This window comes from Lithobates pipiens, unplaced genomic scaffold (assembly GCF_037356315.1).
Source record: "Lithobates pipiens isolate NorthernLeopardFrog02 unplaced genomic scaffold, aLitPip1_a1.2 Scaffold_339, whole genome shotgun sequence".
In the NCBI taxonomy this organism is placed as follows: Eukaryota; Metazoa; Chordata; class Amphibia; order Anura; family Ranidae; genus Lithobates; species Lithobates pipiens.
In genome coordinates, this window is record NW_027507802.1 from 5,447 (window position 1) to 22,500 (window position 17,054).

Consider the following 17,054-nt stretch of genomic DNA (forward strand, 5'->3'; position numbering starts at 1 on the left):
GCATGCTCCCAGAACAGCGCCCCCCCCAGCTATAGGTATAGATGTGCCAGCTCAGCATTTAAGCTCACCGCTGTGCTGCCATATCTATGCGAGCAGCTGGCATTAAGGGGTTAATATCTGTCAGGTATGTGATTGATGTGATTGGTTTATTGATACATTGAATACGAAGCTCTTGGTATATAAGCTATTCTGGCAATGTCTCCGCCCTCGTCCAGCCGGCTCCGCCCCTCTATAATAAATCTTCTCGCTACGACACTTGAATTTGTTTCCGGTTTGCACTTACGCCGGACAACTCGCTGTCCACACATTTCTATGCAAAGACTTTCACATTCTCGGGGGGAGGGGAGGGGGGGTCCTTCAAATCTCTTCATACCGATGAAGGTCTTTTTTATTAAGTCTTAATAGCGGGACGGTTTTGTAAGTAACTTCAATCACTGTAATTAATTTTTTGGGATATTAACACTGCCAGGGGAAATTATTCCTCGTCTTCTTCTGATCTCCTCTGTATATTTATGAATGGATGAGAGGCTGCCAAGGTGTATATATGATCTCAGAAGAACCAAAGAAGAAATGGATTCATCGTTATTATACTTTGTATCGTTTTGTAGTCTCATTTATCTTTCTGATTAAACCGTCTGTCGCAGTGCTGCTTGTATCGTTTGTTTCAAATATAATTAGTATTTTGTCTGATGGTGATTTTTGTCAATTATTTGTATTTTCTTTATTTCTGCAACTAAAACTGCACTGCTGACCTCCGACCTCCGCTCAAGTCTTGTACAGGCTCCTCCCCTCATCCTACCCACAGCACCACTTGTTAAAATCTGACTCCTCCCCTTCAGTCTTGCGCAGGTGTACCGGCTCCTCCCCTCCAGTCTTTTAGGGGCTCCTCCCCTCATCCTGCTCACAGCACCAGTTGTTAAGCTTAACTCCGCCCCTCCAGTCTTGCACAGGTGTACCGGCTCCGCCCATCCAGTCTTGCACAGGTGAACCAGCTCCGCCCATCTAGTCTTGCACAGGTGTACCGGCACCTCCCATCCAGTCTTGCACAGGTGTACCGGCACCTCCCATCCAGTCTTGCACAGGTGTACCGGCACCTCCCATCCAGTCTTGCACAGGTGTACCGGCACCTCCCATCCAGTCTTGCACAGGTGTACCGGCACCTCCCATCCAGTCTTGCACAGGTGTACCGGCACCTCCCATCCAGTCTTGCACAGGTGTACCGGCTCCGCCCATCCAGTCTTGCACAGGTGTACCGGCTCCGCCCATCCAGTCTTGCACAGGTGTACCGGCACCTCCCATCCAGTCTTGCACAGGTGTACCGGCTCCGCCCATCCAGTCTTGCACAGGTGTACCGGCTCCTCCCCTCCAGTCTTGTACAGGCTCCTCACCTCATCCTGCTCACAGAGCCACTTGTTAAACCTGACTCCGCCCCTCAGTCTTGCACAGGTGCACTGGCTCCTCCCTTCCTCCCACTCACACCACCACTTGTTAAGCCTAACTCCGCCCTCCCCTTCAGTCTTGCACAGGTGCAGCGGCTCCTCTCCTGGACAGAAATGGCTTCCTCTGATTTCAATGCACACTGTGAGTTTCTCACAACGTGCATTAGAAACTGCAGCCAGTCAGAGCCCCGCCCCTTTGATTGATTGGATTTCAGTTTTTCAATCATGGGGGCGTTACCTATGCAAATTAAGCCTGCTTAGGAACACCCACTCCTCCAGACTGACTCCACCCATCAAGGTCTTTTGATATTTGCACAATGCCTCCTAAGAGCCCCCCCCATTGCCTACATCAAGACTGAGATTTCTTGAGGATTCTATGTATAGCCCCTCCCCCCCCCCCCAGCCCTGATCTGCCTGCATAGAGAAGCACAGAGACCCGGCTCTGACATCAACTCCATTTAAAATAAAGACATAATGAAAACAAGAAAAAGTTTTAATTATTCCACAGCCATGTTGATGGGGGGGGGGGGGGGGAGGGTGCAAAATGTAAGAAAATTAAAAACTAAAGGCAAAACTTTTTTTTTTTAGTTTGGGAGTGGAGAGGGATTATAACCCCTGCCAGTTTTAAGGTAAAAGCCCCAAAAAAGTAATATAGGGAAAATCTTCTAATGGGGACACTGGAGGGCGCCCCCCCCATTCCCTTAATTGGCTGTGGGACAGGAAGTGAAGGGAAATCTCTGCCATGATACATTGCTGGCAAAAAAAAAAAAAAAAATCTGACAGGTGTTACAACCCCCCCCTTTTTTAATTCAGAATTAAAAAAGCAGGTTTGTCTAGAGTTCTACTTTAAACCAGCAATAGAGAGAACCTCTTGGCCATTGAAGATAAAAACCTCCATCTACCGGAAGATGCACTAAAATGCATTAAAGGTTTAGTTCCCATTTGGATTTTTTTCCTGTAAAGCAGAGCCAACACCGGCCACCTCCCCCATCCCCCGCTATACTTACCTGCTGGGGATGCTCACCTGCTTTCTTCTCTGTAAGCCCTTCGTGAACGGACCAGAACTCTTCTGATTGGTCAGCACCGCCCCAGAAGCGCCGAGGGTGTACCAGCTGACAGCTCGGCTACCCCCGGAGGTAAGTACGGCTTCTCTGATGGTTTTTCCTGTAGTGTGAAGTGCATCTAAAGTGAAAACACTTCTCAGGTTTGGACTGAGTTGGGTTAGACCTGTCAGGTTTTAGGTGTTTTCTGTGTCCCCCACTGGGGAGACGCCTCATCTCCGGCAAAGGAAGTGACGGGAAATCCATTTTACAGTTGTCACTAGAAAATAAAAAGGACAAATCTTCCAATGGGAACACCTGCAGTGTATCAAGTATCAAGAGCATTTCCCCCTCACTTCCTGTCAAGTCTCTGGGACAGGAAGTGAAGTGTAATCTCCCCAACGGGACACAGAAAACAAAACTGATGGGTTTTAACCCTTTCCTTACTCTATGCAAGGCTGAAAACAAGATTTTTGGGGGAGTTTTCTGGTATCTTTCTTCTTGGGGCTTCACTTTCTTCTACACCAACCCCCCCCCCCCATGCTGACACCCTTACTGCCAATGAGTGGCATTTTTGGTAGCAGGTGGGGGGGGGGGGGGGGGGGGTTAGCTTCAGGCAGCCTGTGGTGGGCGGGTAGAGATTAGCGCCAAGGAGCCGGTGATGGGTGGGCAGGCAGGGGTCAGTGCTAGGAGGAATAGATGGATGGGTGGAGATTAGCTCCAGGACCCTGTGATGGGTGGTTGAGTAGGGATTGGCTGCGAGGAATGAGTAGTTGGGCGGAGATTAGCTCCAGGACCCTGTGATGGGAGAGCTGGCGCCACGCGGTGGGAGGAGCCTTCATAACAAAATGACTCTAGAATCAGAGGGGTGTAAAGACCAGAATTTAATATTTACTTTGTCTATCAAAACAAAAACAAACATTGTAATAAAGGAAAATGTTACAGTGTAAAATATGATAAAAAATATAGCAGATAATAAATATCCACCTGAACATATAATGATGACCGCACACGGCCAGCTTGGGTTAGAATCCCCCAGACATTACTAGTAGAGTGCTGAGGGCAGATGGACATATTTTGCTGGTCTGACTGATCAAAAATGAAATTCAATGGAGTCGATTTACTAAAACTGGAGAGTGAAAAAATCTGGTGCAGCTTTACAAAGCAACCAATCAGCTTCCTTCCAGGTTTTATTGTCAAAGCTGAATTGAAGAAGCCGATTGGCTGCGCCAGATTCTGCACTCTCCAGTTTTAGTAAATCTGCCCCTCAGTGTGCCGACTGCACACAGCACAACCTGAGAACTAACACAACACAGCGCTACTGCCCCCTGCTGGTCAGTCTAAAAGAAACATGGAGATCACCTTTCAACTTTATTGTATCTTTTTTTTTTATATATAAAGTATGGAGCGTTCCTTCAAAGAATTCTAAATGTACAAACTGCACGTCTGCATTGAAAATTTTACATAAACTGAAAGTTCATCGTTTTACTTTTCCAAACTAAGATATTTCTACATATGTTTCAAATTAAGACTGAATCCACACATTCTGCGTTTCTTCCTCTGTATTTACAATGCGGCAATCCACAGCAACCAATCAGAACTTACTCACATACACGGAGTGATGGAACCCGCTTGTTGCTCTTTGCGCCACATTAAAGCAACGGTCCCGATTGGTCCACGGTCGGCCCCATTGCCATATACAGGTTGGCATTCATGCCAGACATCCCCCAGCTCCTGTATTGGTAATGCCTTTTCCAAACGTCTGCACAGTTTGGAGGTGAATGCACGTTCTTAAAGCAGAGCTCCACCCAAAAGGGGAAGCTCTGCTTATCTGCCTCCGCCAAAAGGAGCATTGCTTTCTATCAACGCAGCGTGTCCCTTGTGCTGCTGGCTCCCGATCCCCCCACTGTGATTGTCACCCCCCCCCATCCGCAACATGCAGAACCAGCACTGGGTTCATTCCATAAAACAACACTCTGTACTCAGCAGTGTGGCAGATTCTGATTGGCTGTTCTGGATTGCTGCTCACTGTTGGACTCAAAGTTGTGTTCACCAATCACAAGCTCTTAAATTATGAAAAAAAAAATATATTATCATCAACATAAGGGATAGTGCTTACCACCAATGAAATGTGTCCCTTGTGCTGCTGGCTCCTGCTTTAGTTGAAATTCTCAGATGATCGTCTCTCTCTCTCTCTCTCTCTCTCCCCCTCCCTCTCCCCCCTTTTCCTCCTACTCCCGCCACCGCCTTCTTGAAGTGCAGCAGGGGTTAATAGATCAGAGGGCCCAATCAAGAGTGCTGCCTATGCCCGCCCCTTTCTGCCCGCCTCCTATACTATTACCTTGTATGGATTAAAAAACAATCTATGAATGGAGAAAGCTAACCTTTCCTTCATAGATTGATTTTCATTGGTAGAGGTTCTACTACAGCTGCTGTGAATGGAGGAGGGGACGTAAAGGGCGGGCACAGTCGGCGCTCTTGACGACTGCATCTATTAACCCCTGCTGTACCAGAAGATTGTGCCGATTGGAGGAGGATTTCTAGTAACATGGGAGCCAGCAGCACACATCAGACTGATAATAAGTGCTGTCCCTTGTACTGATATTTTTATTTTTAATTTAATATTGAGTCGCCCTCCAAGCAGACTAAGTGCCAGTATCCGGACAGGGGCCCGTCCTATAACCTGGAAGGGTCGGTGCATCTAGGAAGAAATAGCTGACGGCACTCTGGTAAAAAGTCAACCCGGGTGTAACTTTGTTTTCTCCTCCTTTGTATTTTATCAAAAATAAGACTACGAGGAAACGCGTCGGTGGAGGGGGTAGTGGTGGTTCACAGATGGGGACTCTGCTGGTCCAGAACAATAAATAAAATAAATGGTTTTCTTCTTGATGGTACAGCTGCTGCACTCCAGTGAGACTGGGAAACTTCGGATGGATGAAGATACTCCGGAATACAGAGAATAGACCGCCGGACTTCACACGTGGTGTCCGTCCAAAACCAGGAACATCAAACAATAAAAAAAAGTAGGTGGTAAAGTCCGCAGTCTCTGTGTAAATATTTAGTGATCCCTGCCCGCTGCCCATTAGGGATCGCAGGGCATAACGAGTTTGATTTTCTGCATGTGGGCGCGAGAGCATTTGGCAAAGACGCTTTTGATGATCTGCAGAGGAACGTTCTTCCCGCTGAGATAAATCTTATTTTGGCAGTCCGGGAGGCAGGTGGCGGCACCGTCCGTGTCCTCCGCTCTCTTCAGCATCCACACGTAAGCCAGAATGTATCCGGTCATAAAGGCGTCAAAGCCGGCTCTGTGGGTTCCCGCGTCCGACGTGCTGGGGGCTTTCCGCTTAGAGGGCCGTACATGGGGACCCTCATCAATCGCTTTACTGGTCTGATCATCTCTTAGCGACAAATCCGAGTCCACAGTCGCTGGAGGTCCAGTGTGGTCTCCACACTGATTGGAAGAGACTCTCTGTGTGGGCACCTCCTTCGTCTCTGATTGGCCCATAATGGTCTCCTCTGTTAAGCAGTCTTCCTTCTGAGTCTTCATGTTTTCCTGTCCTTTCCCCTCCTCTGGGGTATCAGAAGGGTCCACTAAGGGCACCTTGCTACAAGGGGGTTCCATGCTCCCCAAGTGCTCCTCTCCCTTCTCCTCTTGCTCTGGGGTATCAGAAGGGCCCAGATTGGGCTTTCTACAAGGGGGCTCCATGCTCGCCTCATCATGGGTCTCTTCTTGTGCTGCGGCCTTTTTCCTCTTCCGCCTCTTCTTCTTCTTGTCTGGTCTTCCCTTCTCATCCTCATCGATGATCAGGTCAATGTTGTGGGAGAGAACGCACTTCGACCCGTTGGGGCACCAGCCATACGCCTGCAATACATCGGACATGTTACATATGAGGATGGGCTTATCAGCATGGTATATTACTAACCCCCTCAATAACGGGCACTCTTACCCCCCCCAACCCCCCCCCCCCACCTTCCTGCCCAGGCCAGCTTTCAGCGCTGACGCACTTTGAATGACAATTGCACGGTCATACAACACTGTACTCATGACATTTGTATCATTTTGTTCACACAAATAGGAGATTTTTTTCTTTTTTTGCTAAACAAAAAAGGACTGAAAAAAAATAAAAAAATAAAAAATAAAATAAAAACACACAACAAAAAAAACGTTTTTCCTTTCTAAAATTTGGCAAATAATCATTCTTCATAAATTTCAGCCAAAATTTATTCTGCTCCATTTCTTTGGTGAAAATCCCCCAAATCAGTGATTATTATTTAGTCTATAAAAAAAAAAAAGTTATAGAAACCACAAACTATACATATCCGATAATCGATCAATCCTGATGTACTGGCATCCCATCTCACTTCTTGAGGCTGAAAATGCCCGGGCAGAACAAATAACCCCCCCAAATCACCCCTTTTTGGAAAGTAGATGTTTAGCAAGAGGCGTGTCACAATTTTTTTGGAAAATGCAGAAATTGTTTTTCACAATTCTTTTTTCTTACATCCTGTCACCAGTGCAGCACGGCGTCCTCATGACTGGTGTGGCGGCGATCAGGGGCACTGACTGGGAACAGTATGTTATGCAAATCCAATTTTTTTTTATATATATATAATTATTTTACCATTTTTTTTTTTTTTCTACACATACTCTGACCAAAGCAAGTGTTACCATAGTAACACTGCACTACTTTGAGAAGGTGATCAGGATTAATTTTTTATGATCGCTTATAGCATTGAATATAAAACTTACATAAACCACAATTTTTTCTGAATGAAATCCATTGAGATTCCACATCTAATCACATAGTACAGATAGGCTGTGATTGGTCACAGTAAATCACATGGTACAGACAGGGCCAGCGACCATCACAATAGTACCCAAATAATGGAAGCCACCCGGAATCCACTGTGTACAATTATCATGTGATCTGCTGTGATTGGTCACAATGATCACATGGTACCGGTAGCAGCCCGGTACACTGATCTGTCATCGGTCTGTGTGGGAACGCAATCCTGGGAGGACATCCTGTGAAGTCCACCCAGAAGAGGAGAGCTCCCGCCTGGCCCTCATTTGTCTATATCAGGGGTGTCCAAACTTTTTTCAAAGAGGGCCAGATTTGATGAACTGAACATGCTCGAGGGCCGACCATTTTGCCTGACATTCTTTGAACCATTAAAATTCGGTCTAAGTGTGTTCGGCCGAGCGCCAATACACTGCCCAACAAGAATTCTCTTGCCTTTGTGGCTGTGTGTGGTGAAGAGATGAACTCAAGTGTATTATTTGGATACACCGTATTTTTTGGGGTATAACGCGCACCTTCACTTTAAGAGGGAAGCTTCAGGAAAAAAATAAAAATAATTTTAAATAAAGAACTGAAGCAAAATAAGGGTCAGTGCCCATCTGCAGACAATTGCCAGGAACGCAGCGCCCACCATTGCCAGGAACGCAGCGCCCACCATTGCCAGGAACGCAGCGCCCACCATTGCCAGGAACGCAGCGCCCACCATTGCCAGGAATGCAGCGCCCACCATTGCTAGGAATGCAGCGCCCACCATTGCTAGGAATGCAGCGCCCACCATTGCTAGGAATGCAGCGCCCACCATTGCTAGGAATGCAGCGCCCACCATTGCCAGGAATGCAGCGCCCACCATTGCCAGGAATGTACCCACCATTGCCACGAATGCAGCCCCACCATTGCTAGAAATTCACTCACCATTGCCAGGAATGCAGCCCCACCATTGCTAGGAATGCAGCGCCCACCATTGCTAGGAATGCAGTGCCCACCATTGCTAGGAATGCAGTGCCCACCATTGCTAGGAATGCAGCGCCCACCATTGCTAGGAATGCAGCGCCCACCATTGCTAGGAATGCAGCGCCCACCATTGCTAGGAATGCAGCGCCCACCATTGCTAGGAATGCAGCGCCCACCATTGCTAGGAATGCAGTGCCCACCATTGCTAGGAATGCAGCGCCCACCATTGCTAGGAATGCAGCGCCCACCATTGCTAGGAATGCAGTGCCCACCATTGCCAGGAATGTACCCACCATTGCTAGGAATGCAGTGCCCACCATTGCTAGGAATGCAGCGCCCACCATTGCTAGGAATGCAGCGCCCACCATTGCTAGGAATGCAGCGCCCACCATTGCCAGGAATGCAGCCACCATTGCCAGGAATTCACTCACCATTGCCAGGAATGCAGCGCCACCATTGCCAGGAATGCAGCCCCACAATTGCAATTGCCAGTAATGCAGCCACCATTACCATCTGTGCAGCCATGGAGGGCAGGACGAGCGCCAAAGACATCCTACAGGAGAATTTCCTGTTTACACAAAGGCCCCTTTAAGAGAAAGTCCCGCCTCCTCTGATGGACAGAACAGTCGTCCAATGGCAGAGATGGGACTTCCTATTACAGCTGCCATGTACACAGGAAATTCTCAGCCTGTGTGCACGGCACTCGTCCCGCCTCCTCCCTCCAAGGCAGCCGGACTATATATCTTTTGTGACCCCGGCGCTGGGAGATCGCCGGGGGCCACAAAAGATGTATATGTTTAAATAACCAGGCGGGCCGTTCAAAACCGGGCCACAGGCCGGACTTTGGACATGCCTGGTCTATATACTGGGCGGGAAGCAGTTAAAGGGGGAAAGAATTTCCAATGTAAGTTTGTATAACTATAATAACATAAAACCGAAGATTCACAATCCACGGAGTAACAGCGGGAGAAAACAAACACGAGCGGCACCGACCACGAGCACCGCAGAGATGACACTTACAGAGAACTTGTCGCAGATGTGGGGCCCCTCTGTGGCTGTGCCGGCGGGTTCCTGGTCGGGGAGGGAGCACAGGCGGTAGTCCACATACGCCGACATGCTGGCGGTATAGTGACAGAACTCTATAGAGAGGTGATTGGTGCTGGAGTCTATCCTCCGACTGTTCTCACGCTTGCTGCAAGACAGAAAAACAACGTTCCAAGGTTTACAAAGGGTCAGCATTTGAATGAGGGGGGGGGGGGGGGGGGGGGAGGGGAGACCCAACACAAGCTCCAGCCTGTCTGCTTCCCATACTATCCTCACATGACAATAGAACTATGTAAATACATAGAGCCACTGAACAGAGGATGAAAAAAAAGAGTGCAGAAAAAGAGCGCACTAAAAAAAACTGCAGTTATCCTCTATAAAATATATCCGAACCACTGCCAAGTAGAGGGAGGAAATATGGAACAACCCAATTAGAAAAGCAGAAATATACTGAGAAGCAACCAGAGACCTTAGTGAATAAAATGGCGATTGTTGCAATTTTTTTTTGTATGTCACATTTTACTTGCGCAGCGGTTTTTCAAACTTTAAAGGGAAAAAAAAAATACACTTTAACCACTTCCCGACCGGCGCACGCCGATGTACGTCGACAGAATGGCACGGACAGGCACATTGGCGTACAGGTACGTCCAATCTTCAATGCCGCCCTGCCATCGGGAGCGCGCCCGCGCTGGTCGGGACCCCCTCTGAGTCCGGTCGCGGGACCCGATCGCCGCGGGCATCCCCGCGATCGTCTCACGGGACGGCTGAATGGAGGAAATGCCGTGTAAACAGCATTTCTCCACTCTGCCTAGCAACTAGTGACGCTGATCTCTGCTCCATGTGATTGGAGCAGAGATCAGTGTTCATTAAATGAAAGCCCAACCCCCCCACAGTTAGTAACACACCCCTAGGAACACTTAACCCCTACACTGCCACCCACTGGTTAACCCTTTCACTGCCAGTGTCATTTACACAGGAATCACTGCATTTATATAGCACTGATTGCTGTATAAATGACAATGGTCCCAAAAATGTGTCAAAAATGTCCGATGTGTCCGCCGTAATGTCGCAGTCACAATAAAAATCACTGATCACCGCCATTACTAGTAAAAAAAAAAAATAATAAAAAATTATTAATAAAAATGCTATAAAACTATCCCCTATTTTGTAAACGCTATAACTTTTGCGCAAACCAATCAATAATCGCTTATTGCGATTTTTTTTTTACCAAAAATATGTAGAAGAATACGTATCGGCCTAAACTGAGGGAAAAAAATGTTTTTTTTATATATTTTTGGGGGATATTTATTATAACAAAAAGTAAAAAATAATGCGTTTTTTTCACAATTGTCGCTCTATTTTTGTTTATAGCGCAAAAAATAAAAACCGCAGGAGGTGATCAAATACCACCAAAAGAAACCTCTATTTGTGGGAAAAAAGGACGTCAATTTTGTTTGGGAGCCACGTCGCACGACCGCAAAATTGTCAGTTAAAGCGACGCAGTGCCGAATCGCAAAAAGTGGTCTGGTCTTTGACCAGCAAAATGGTCCGGTCTGTAAGTGGTTAATGAATAAAAAAAAAAAAAAAAAAAAACCAAGGACAAAACATAATATATACACCAATTTTTGGGCAAAATGTGAAAGATGAAATTAATAGATCCCCAACAAGTCACGCTTTAAAATTGCGCACGTTCGTGGAATGGCGACAAACTACGGTACTTAAAGATCTCCAAGGCCATAGAGGTGAGCAAAGACGATCAGGTCTGTGTTTGCCTCTGTGACCAGCCGGTCGCACCATCAGATTTTCTCTCAGGCGAGCCGGTAAGAACGGTAAGCCCCGATAAACGCCGGCAGAGGGGTGGGGGGGTTTGGGATGTCCCCCCCTCCTGCCACTTCTGAAAGCGGTCCAGCGGCTAATTAGAAAGCCAGGCTGCCGGCGGAAAAAAATAAATAAAAATTGCCGGGATTATGGCTGAAGCCACTTCAAAGCCGCAATATATAGATAGGTGTTGTGGTCAGTAAGTGGTTCGAGGCGTTGTATGATATGAAATGTTTTTGTGGTGATTTGTGTAGTTCTGTTCCCTGCGTTGCTTGTTGGCCTCACCTTGTAATGATGGACTCACAAGTTGTGGCTGCAGTTCGTAGTGTCATAGTTAGTAAGGTTGAATAAAGACACCAGTCCATCCAGTTCAACCTGAGTGTCTACAATGGTCCCTATCCCTGTACATTGCACTCTCATCGCTCCCTACCCTCCAGGAGACACAATCCAAGGTCCCCATTCATATACTAGGGACAATTTTGGACAGAAGCCAATTAACCTCCCTGCATGTCTTTGTCATGGCCGATCGATCTCCCCATGTCCATATATTCATTCCCCTATTCACTAAAGCAGGGGTGGGCAACCTCGGCCCTCCAGCTGCGGTGAAACTACAAATCCCATCATGCCTCTGCCCCTAGGAGTCATGCCTGTGATCGTCAGGGTTCTGTAATGTCTCATGGGACTTGTAGTTCCACCACAGCCGGAGGGCCGAGGTTGCCGACCCCTTCACCAAAGAGACAAGCAACTTCTTGTTCTGGGACTACCATCGTCCGATCCACACCCTGCCATGTCCTCTGTGTTGTATCACAAATGTGGGTGTGCCAGTGTGATGAAAGACGGCATGGTGAGCTCTCTGTTAATTGCCCCGCCTGGTGGTGTCTGTGTCAGATCTAATTATTCAGCACTCATCTGCAGAGCACTAGACTAAGAGACCAGGGGATTGTGGGATATGTGGTTTCCTCACAGGAAGTGTCAGTTCTTACACTACAGAGGTTAAGTGTTCTTCTGTGTAGTGCCATGTGACATGCAGCAGTTCTGACCCTGGAATGTGAAGATTTAGCCTACAGGCTTGTTCATACAAGCAGCATGGACTGCCACTCCTCTGAAAAGCAAAACCTATGCTCAGATCGCAGGCGGCAAGGCAAATAAATCCACGGTTGGCTTAAACAAAGACATTAGTTGGGGGAATCGGAGGCTCACCATTTCTTATAGGCGTACTCCAGGTAAGAGGCGGTGAATCGCGTCTCAAACTCCGAGGCGTATTTGGTGTCGTAGATGCCGGCCGGGAACATTTCCGAGAGGTCGGCCACGAAGTTCATGATCTTCTCGGGGAGCTGAGCGTAGAAGCTCTGATAGAGGAAAGCCAGGTCTATCAGGCCGTTGTGGAGGATGAGAGGCTTCCGGGCCTGGAGCAGCTCCAGGAAGAGGGTGCGGACGCTCTGCAGACGCCGCTCATCGCCCTGCACAGAGGAGATTATTATTATTATTATTCAGGATGTATATAGATCTAGGCACACATACAAAGCAACCTTACCAGGTCACCAAATAGTTCTGACTTCAAACCAATACGACAAACCTTTACTTTCTCAGCCGCCCCCATGTTTCGTCACATATGGAGACCCATCACATTTGGCTACCCGTTGGAACTGCGCATGCACAACGCCACCATATGCGTTCCACCCAAGTCCAGGTTCAAGCCCCACCATCCAAGTGGAGATAAAGTCAGATTATAATTATGCCGAGCGAATCGAGCCGCGAGGGGCCCTGTGTTGGAATGCATATAGCGGCGTCGGGCATGCGCACTCCAGCAGGTAGCAAAATGTGATGGATAGCCGAATGTGACGTGACACCACTTCCCTGCCACGTGTATAACGCCAGTTGCTTTAACTGGCCTCATACACATTTTGGGGGGGGGGGGAAGGTCTGCCTGGTCATGTGACAACTGTGATTGGCTGTCAGTGTTCCCATGATCAGCAGTAGGTCTCGGTGGCAAAGCGCCTCTCGTTGTAGTGGCGCAAGCAGGATGCTTTTAAACCCCGATAGAAGGGGGTTGAAACCATCCGTGTTTTGGTGCTTCCGAAGAGTGTGGAAACACTCGGCTCTCACACTGGGGAGACATGAGGGGCATTTTTCAGGCGCTATTTTTAGCCCAAAAAAGCCTGAAAACTGCCTTCAGTGTGAAAGGGGTCTTAGGACCCCTAAGCATCAGTTAGTGTCAGATTGCCCCCACAATATCACAGTCTTGTTATAAATCGCTGATCTCCACCATTAGTAGCATAAAAACTAAATAAAAAATAATTCCAATATATCTCCGTTTTTTTTTTTTTTATTGGATATGTTTTATAGCAGAAAAGTTTTTTGGTGGGGGGGGGGGGGGGGGGCAAAAACCTTCCAGAGCTTAAGTGGTTAAACTGCGAGCAAATATCTGTTCATTAAACATTAAAGGGGTTGTCATGGTTTGTATCCTATGCATTAAGGTGAAAATCCTCCTGTAATGCGGCTCCCCCCCCCCCCCCCCGATCCCCCTCTTTACCTGAACCCGATCTTTCCAGTGATGGGGACGAGCACATGTCTCAGGTCCTGATTGGATAGATTGATAGCAGCGCACCCATTGGTTCCCACTGCTGTCACTCAAATGATGCGGGAACCGGAGGATGGAGACAAATCTTGCTGTCTGTGTCAATAGACACAGCACCAGGACTCAGGAGTGCGCCCGCACGAGGGCCCCGAGGGAGATCATTTCTCTGATGGGGCACTCCAGAAGAGGAGGAGCCAGGGCCCCAGCTGAGGGACCCCAGAAGAGGATCGTTTGTGCAAAACCAACTGCACAGAGGAGAGAAGAACAACATGTTTTTTTTTTTTTAACTGAACCTTTACATATCCTTTAAAGCAGGGGGGAGGCAACCTCGGCATTCCAGCTGTGGTGAAACTACAAATCCCATCATGCCCCTCTCTGCCTCTAGGAGTCATGCCTGTGATTGTCAGGGTCCTGCAATGTCTCATGGGACTTGTAGTTTCACCACAGCTGGAGGGCCGAGGTTGCCGACCCCTCATTTAAAGGGACAAAGTAAAAAGACCATCCAGCGCTCAGACCAAGGAACTTCTCCCAGGGATTGCGGCACGTAGGAATTTCAGCGATGCAGCACTCCTCAAACTGGGCGGTCTTCAGAAAATGCCCCGAGTGCAGGACCTCAAATCGTTTATTGTAAAATCATAAACTGGTAATCTACTCACAAAAGCAGAATAAAACCAGCTAGACAAAAGCAGCAATCCAGCAAGTGAGATGAGCGTCTCCACCGCCGCCACACAATTGAGAAAGCTTACGCGTTTGGGGGGGAATATAGCTCTGAGGAAGGGGGTCTGTCCTGCCGAAATGCGTAAGCTTTCTCCATTGTGTGGCGGCGGTGGAGACGCTCATCTCACTTGCTGGATTGCTGCTTTTGTCTAGCTGGTTTTATTCTGCTTTTGTGAGTAGATTACCATTTTATGATTTTACAATAAACTATTTTGGAGGTCATGCGCTGCGCCGTCTTCTACGATGTTTCACATTAAAAAGGGACGTGGAAGACAAAAAAGAAATGAGAGGAAAAAGGGGAAAAGGAAGGAGGAAGAAATACGGAAGGAAGGAAGAATGGTTTGGGGGGGGGGGGGTGAGAAGAAGGTTTTGGGTTGCAGTCACCTTGTCGTTGCCTTTGTAGTACGGGATGCCGCAGGAATATTGTTTATTGAAGTCGAATCCGTGTTGGACGAGGAATTGCACAGACTGCGGCTCGATGGTGTAATCCTCCATACACAGCAGTGTCAGGTTGTAGATCTGTGATAAGTAGACATTCTTCCCCTATAGAGACAGGAAGATAAACATGGCGGACGTCAGCTCCAGACTACTCTGATTGGTGCTTTTTGGCCTGTAACCACACCAGGGAACCACTAGTTTAAGCATGTGAAATACAGACTGTCTGTGTTGCCCTATAGCCACCCATCAGAATAACAGTAAATAAACAAAATGACACAAAGCCCACTCAGTATAATTGGGGTTTGTTGATACCAGAAGGTGTTATAATACATATTGGGGTAATGTGCCGGGTCTGGAGTCCGGTGCGTTCCTCCTGCAGCCACGCCTTACTGCTGTGGGTCCCTGGCACCGCCATGTTGAATTATGGGGGGCGGCACCTGTAGCTTTCTCCGGAACCATGGCCAGCCTCCCGCGCATGCAAGAGCTCATGTAGCGCCCTCTGACCACTCCTGCAGCCTCCTGGGACATGCGACACGTCCTGGGAGGCTCGGAAGTGGGTATGATTAATACTCTCTGCCCTGCCCCCAAAATAAACTGAACCTCAGTTACAAGCGTCTCCTCCCTCCAATCAGCTCTCCTCACTGAGCTCTAACTTCATCTCTCCACCCCCCTTCTTTTTCTTTTTTTTTTAACTCTCAGATAAGCTTATAAAAATTCAGCTCTTTGAATGGATGAGGAGGAGACAAGACGGCAGATAAACCGGTACAACTTATGTAGGAGGATTTGTTTTATCTCTGTGTCACCTGAGGTCAGTCACATCTCCGGGTGTATATAGAAGGGTTTACAACCACTATAAAAAAATTTTTTATTTTTTTGCAAGAATCACACTTACCAAGGAGGCTGCAGCATCTGCACCCCGTCGGCTCCAAGACTGAGAATCGATCGAACACCGCCGCAAAGAGCTGGTAACTTTCCGCCCCCCCCGCTCACTGGAGCGCTGGGCTGTGGAGGGGCGGGGGCAGCTGGCTCAGAGGCGGGTGCCGGTCCAGGGTTGTGGGCGGATCCAGATCACAATTGTCGCAATCTTTCCCCAAGCCTGGACCAGCTCTGTGATATCAGCCGACAGCGAGATTCAGCCCTCTGTCTGCAGAAAACACAAGAGTGCAGAGCGAAATACACTCCTGTGATCATCCCCAGGAGAAGTGCAGCCAAACCAGCTTTCCCCCGTACTTCTCCTTTAAGAGAAAGGGCACTAATCCTTTATACCCCCATGTGCCCTGAACTAATCCATCCCGGCTGCCATTCCCCTCTTTGTTTACATTCAGCGCAGCAAATCTCACTGTCCTGGCCATACCTATGCATGAGTGCCACACAGACTTCGGATGAATGGAGAGCATGAGGTCTATGGGACTGTAAAGCCTTTACAGAGCTGAAAGTAAACAAACGCCGGAGGCCAAGGCCATTGGATGGGGGTAAGCATGTATATCTGTGGAGGGGGGGGGCGAGGTCAGGACAATAACGATCAGTTAGGGCAGTTTCATAAAAGAAGGGCGGCAATCAAGTGATCAGGACTTCAAGAAAGGAAAATAAATATTTAAAAAGTTTTTTATTTTTTTTGCAGATTTGGGATGCACAGGCTGTGAGGTTTTACCATTAGATGTGCCTGATGAGTGTTGGACATACTGACTTCACATCCACATTAAAAGTGTAAAGTGTAGGCGCCAAGCATATGTGACTATAACTCTGAAGAAAGTGGCTCAAAGTGACAAAACTTCAAAAAACGAATGTGTACATATAACTATAACAAATGAATATGACATGACCCCAACTGTGGGGATAACCACAACATATAAAGAAAACAAAGTAGTAAAATGTATAGGCAATAGAGTCCATATATCAATAAAACTAAACGTGCAGATGCGAGTCCCAGCAAACTTCGGTGACAATGAGAGTCCCACTTTACTGTGACATAACCCCAAATATGGGGATAACCAAAAAGTATAAAGAAAACAAAGTGGTAAATATATAGGCAATAAAAGGCAATAAAGTCCATATATTAATAAAACGAAACGTGCAGGGTGTGAGTCCCAATAAGCTTCGGTATCAACGAGAGTGCCACCTTACTGTGACAAAAGGTAATTCCACCGCAGTGCAGCTCCCACCACCTTAAGAAGCGCAGGCGTACCAGATAATGACCTGTAGGTCGAAACGCGTCGGAGAGACTCCG

At 47.7% G+C, this 17,054-nt stretch overlaps 1 protein-coding gene across 1 annotated transcript in view; it reads right to left on the reverse strand.

Annotated features, from left to right (window-relative positions):
• Positions 1 to 4,702: 4,702 nt before the first annotated feature.
• Positions 4,703 to 17,054, reverse strand: part of LOC143955157 (target of EGR1 protein 1-like) — a 26,212-nt gene continuing 13,860 nt past the window's right edge. Inside the window, exons 5-8 of the mRNA XM_077465249.1 lie at positions 14,774 to 14,932; positions 12,295 to 12,554; positions 9,253 to 9,424; positions 4,703 to 6,341 (exon numbers count right to left, since the gene is read on the reverse strand). Coding sequence (XP_077321375.1) covers positions 5,562 to 6,341; positions 9,253 to 9,424; positions 12,295 to 12,554; positions 14,774 to 14,932 — 1,371 coding nt within the window. The 3' untranslated portion in view covers positions 4,703 to 5,561. The remainder of the gene's footprint in view (positions 6,342 to 9,252; positions 9,425 to 12,294; positions 12,555 to 14,773; positions 14,933 to 17,054) is intronic.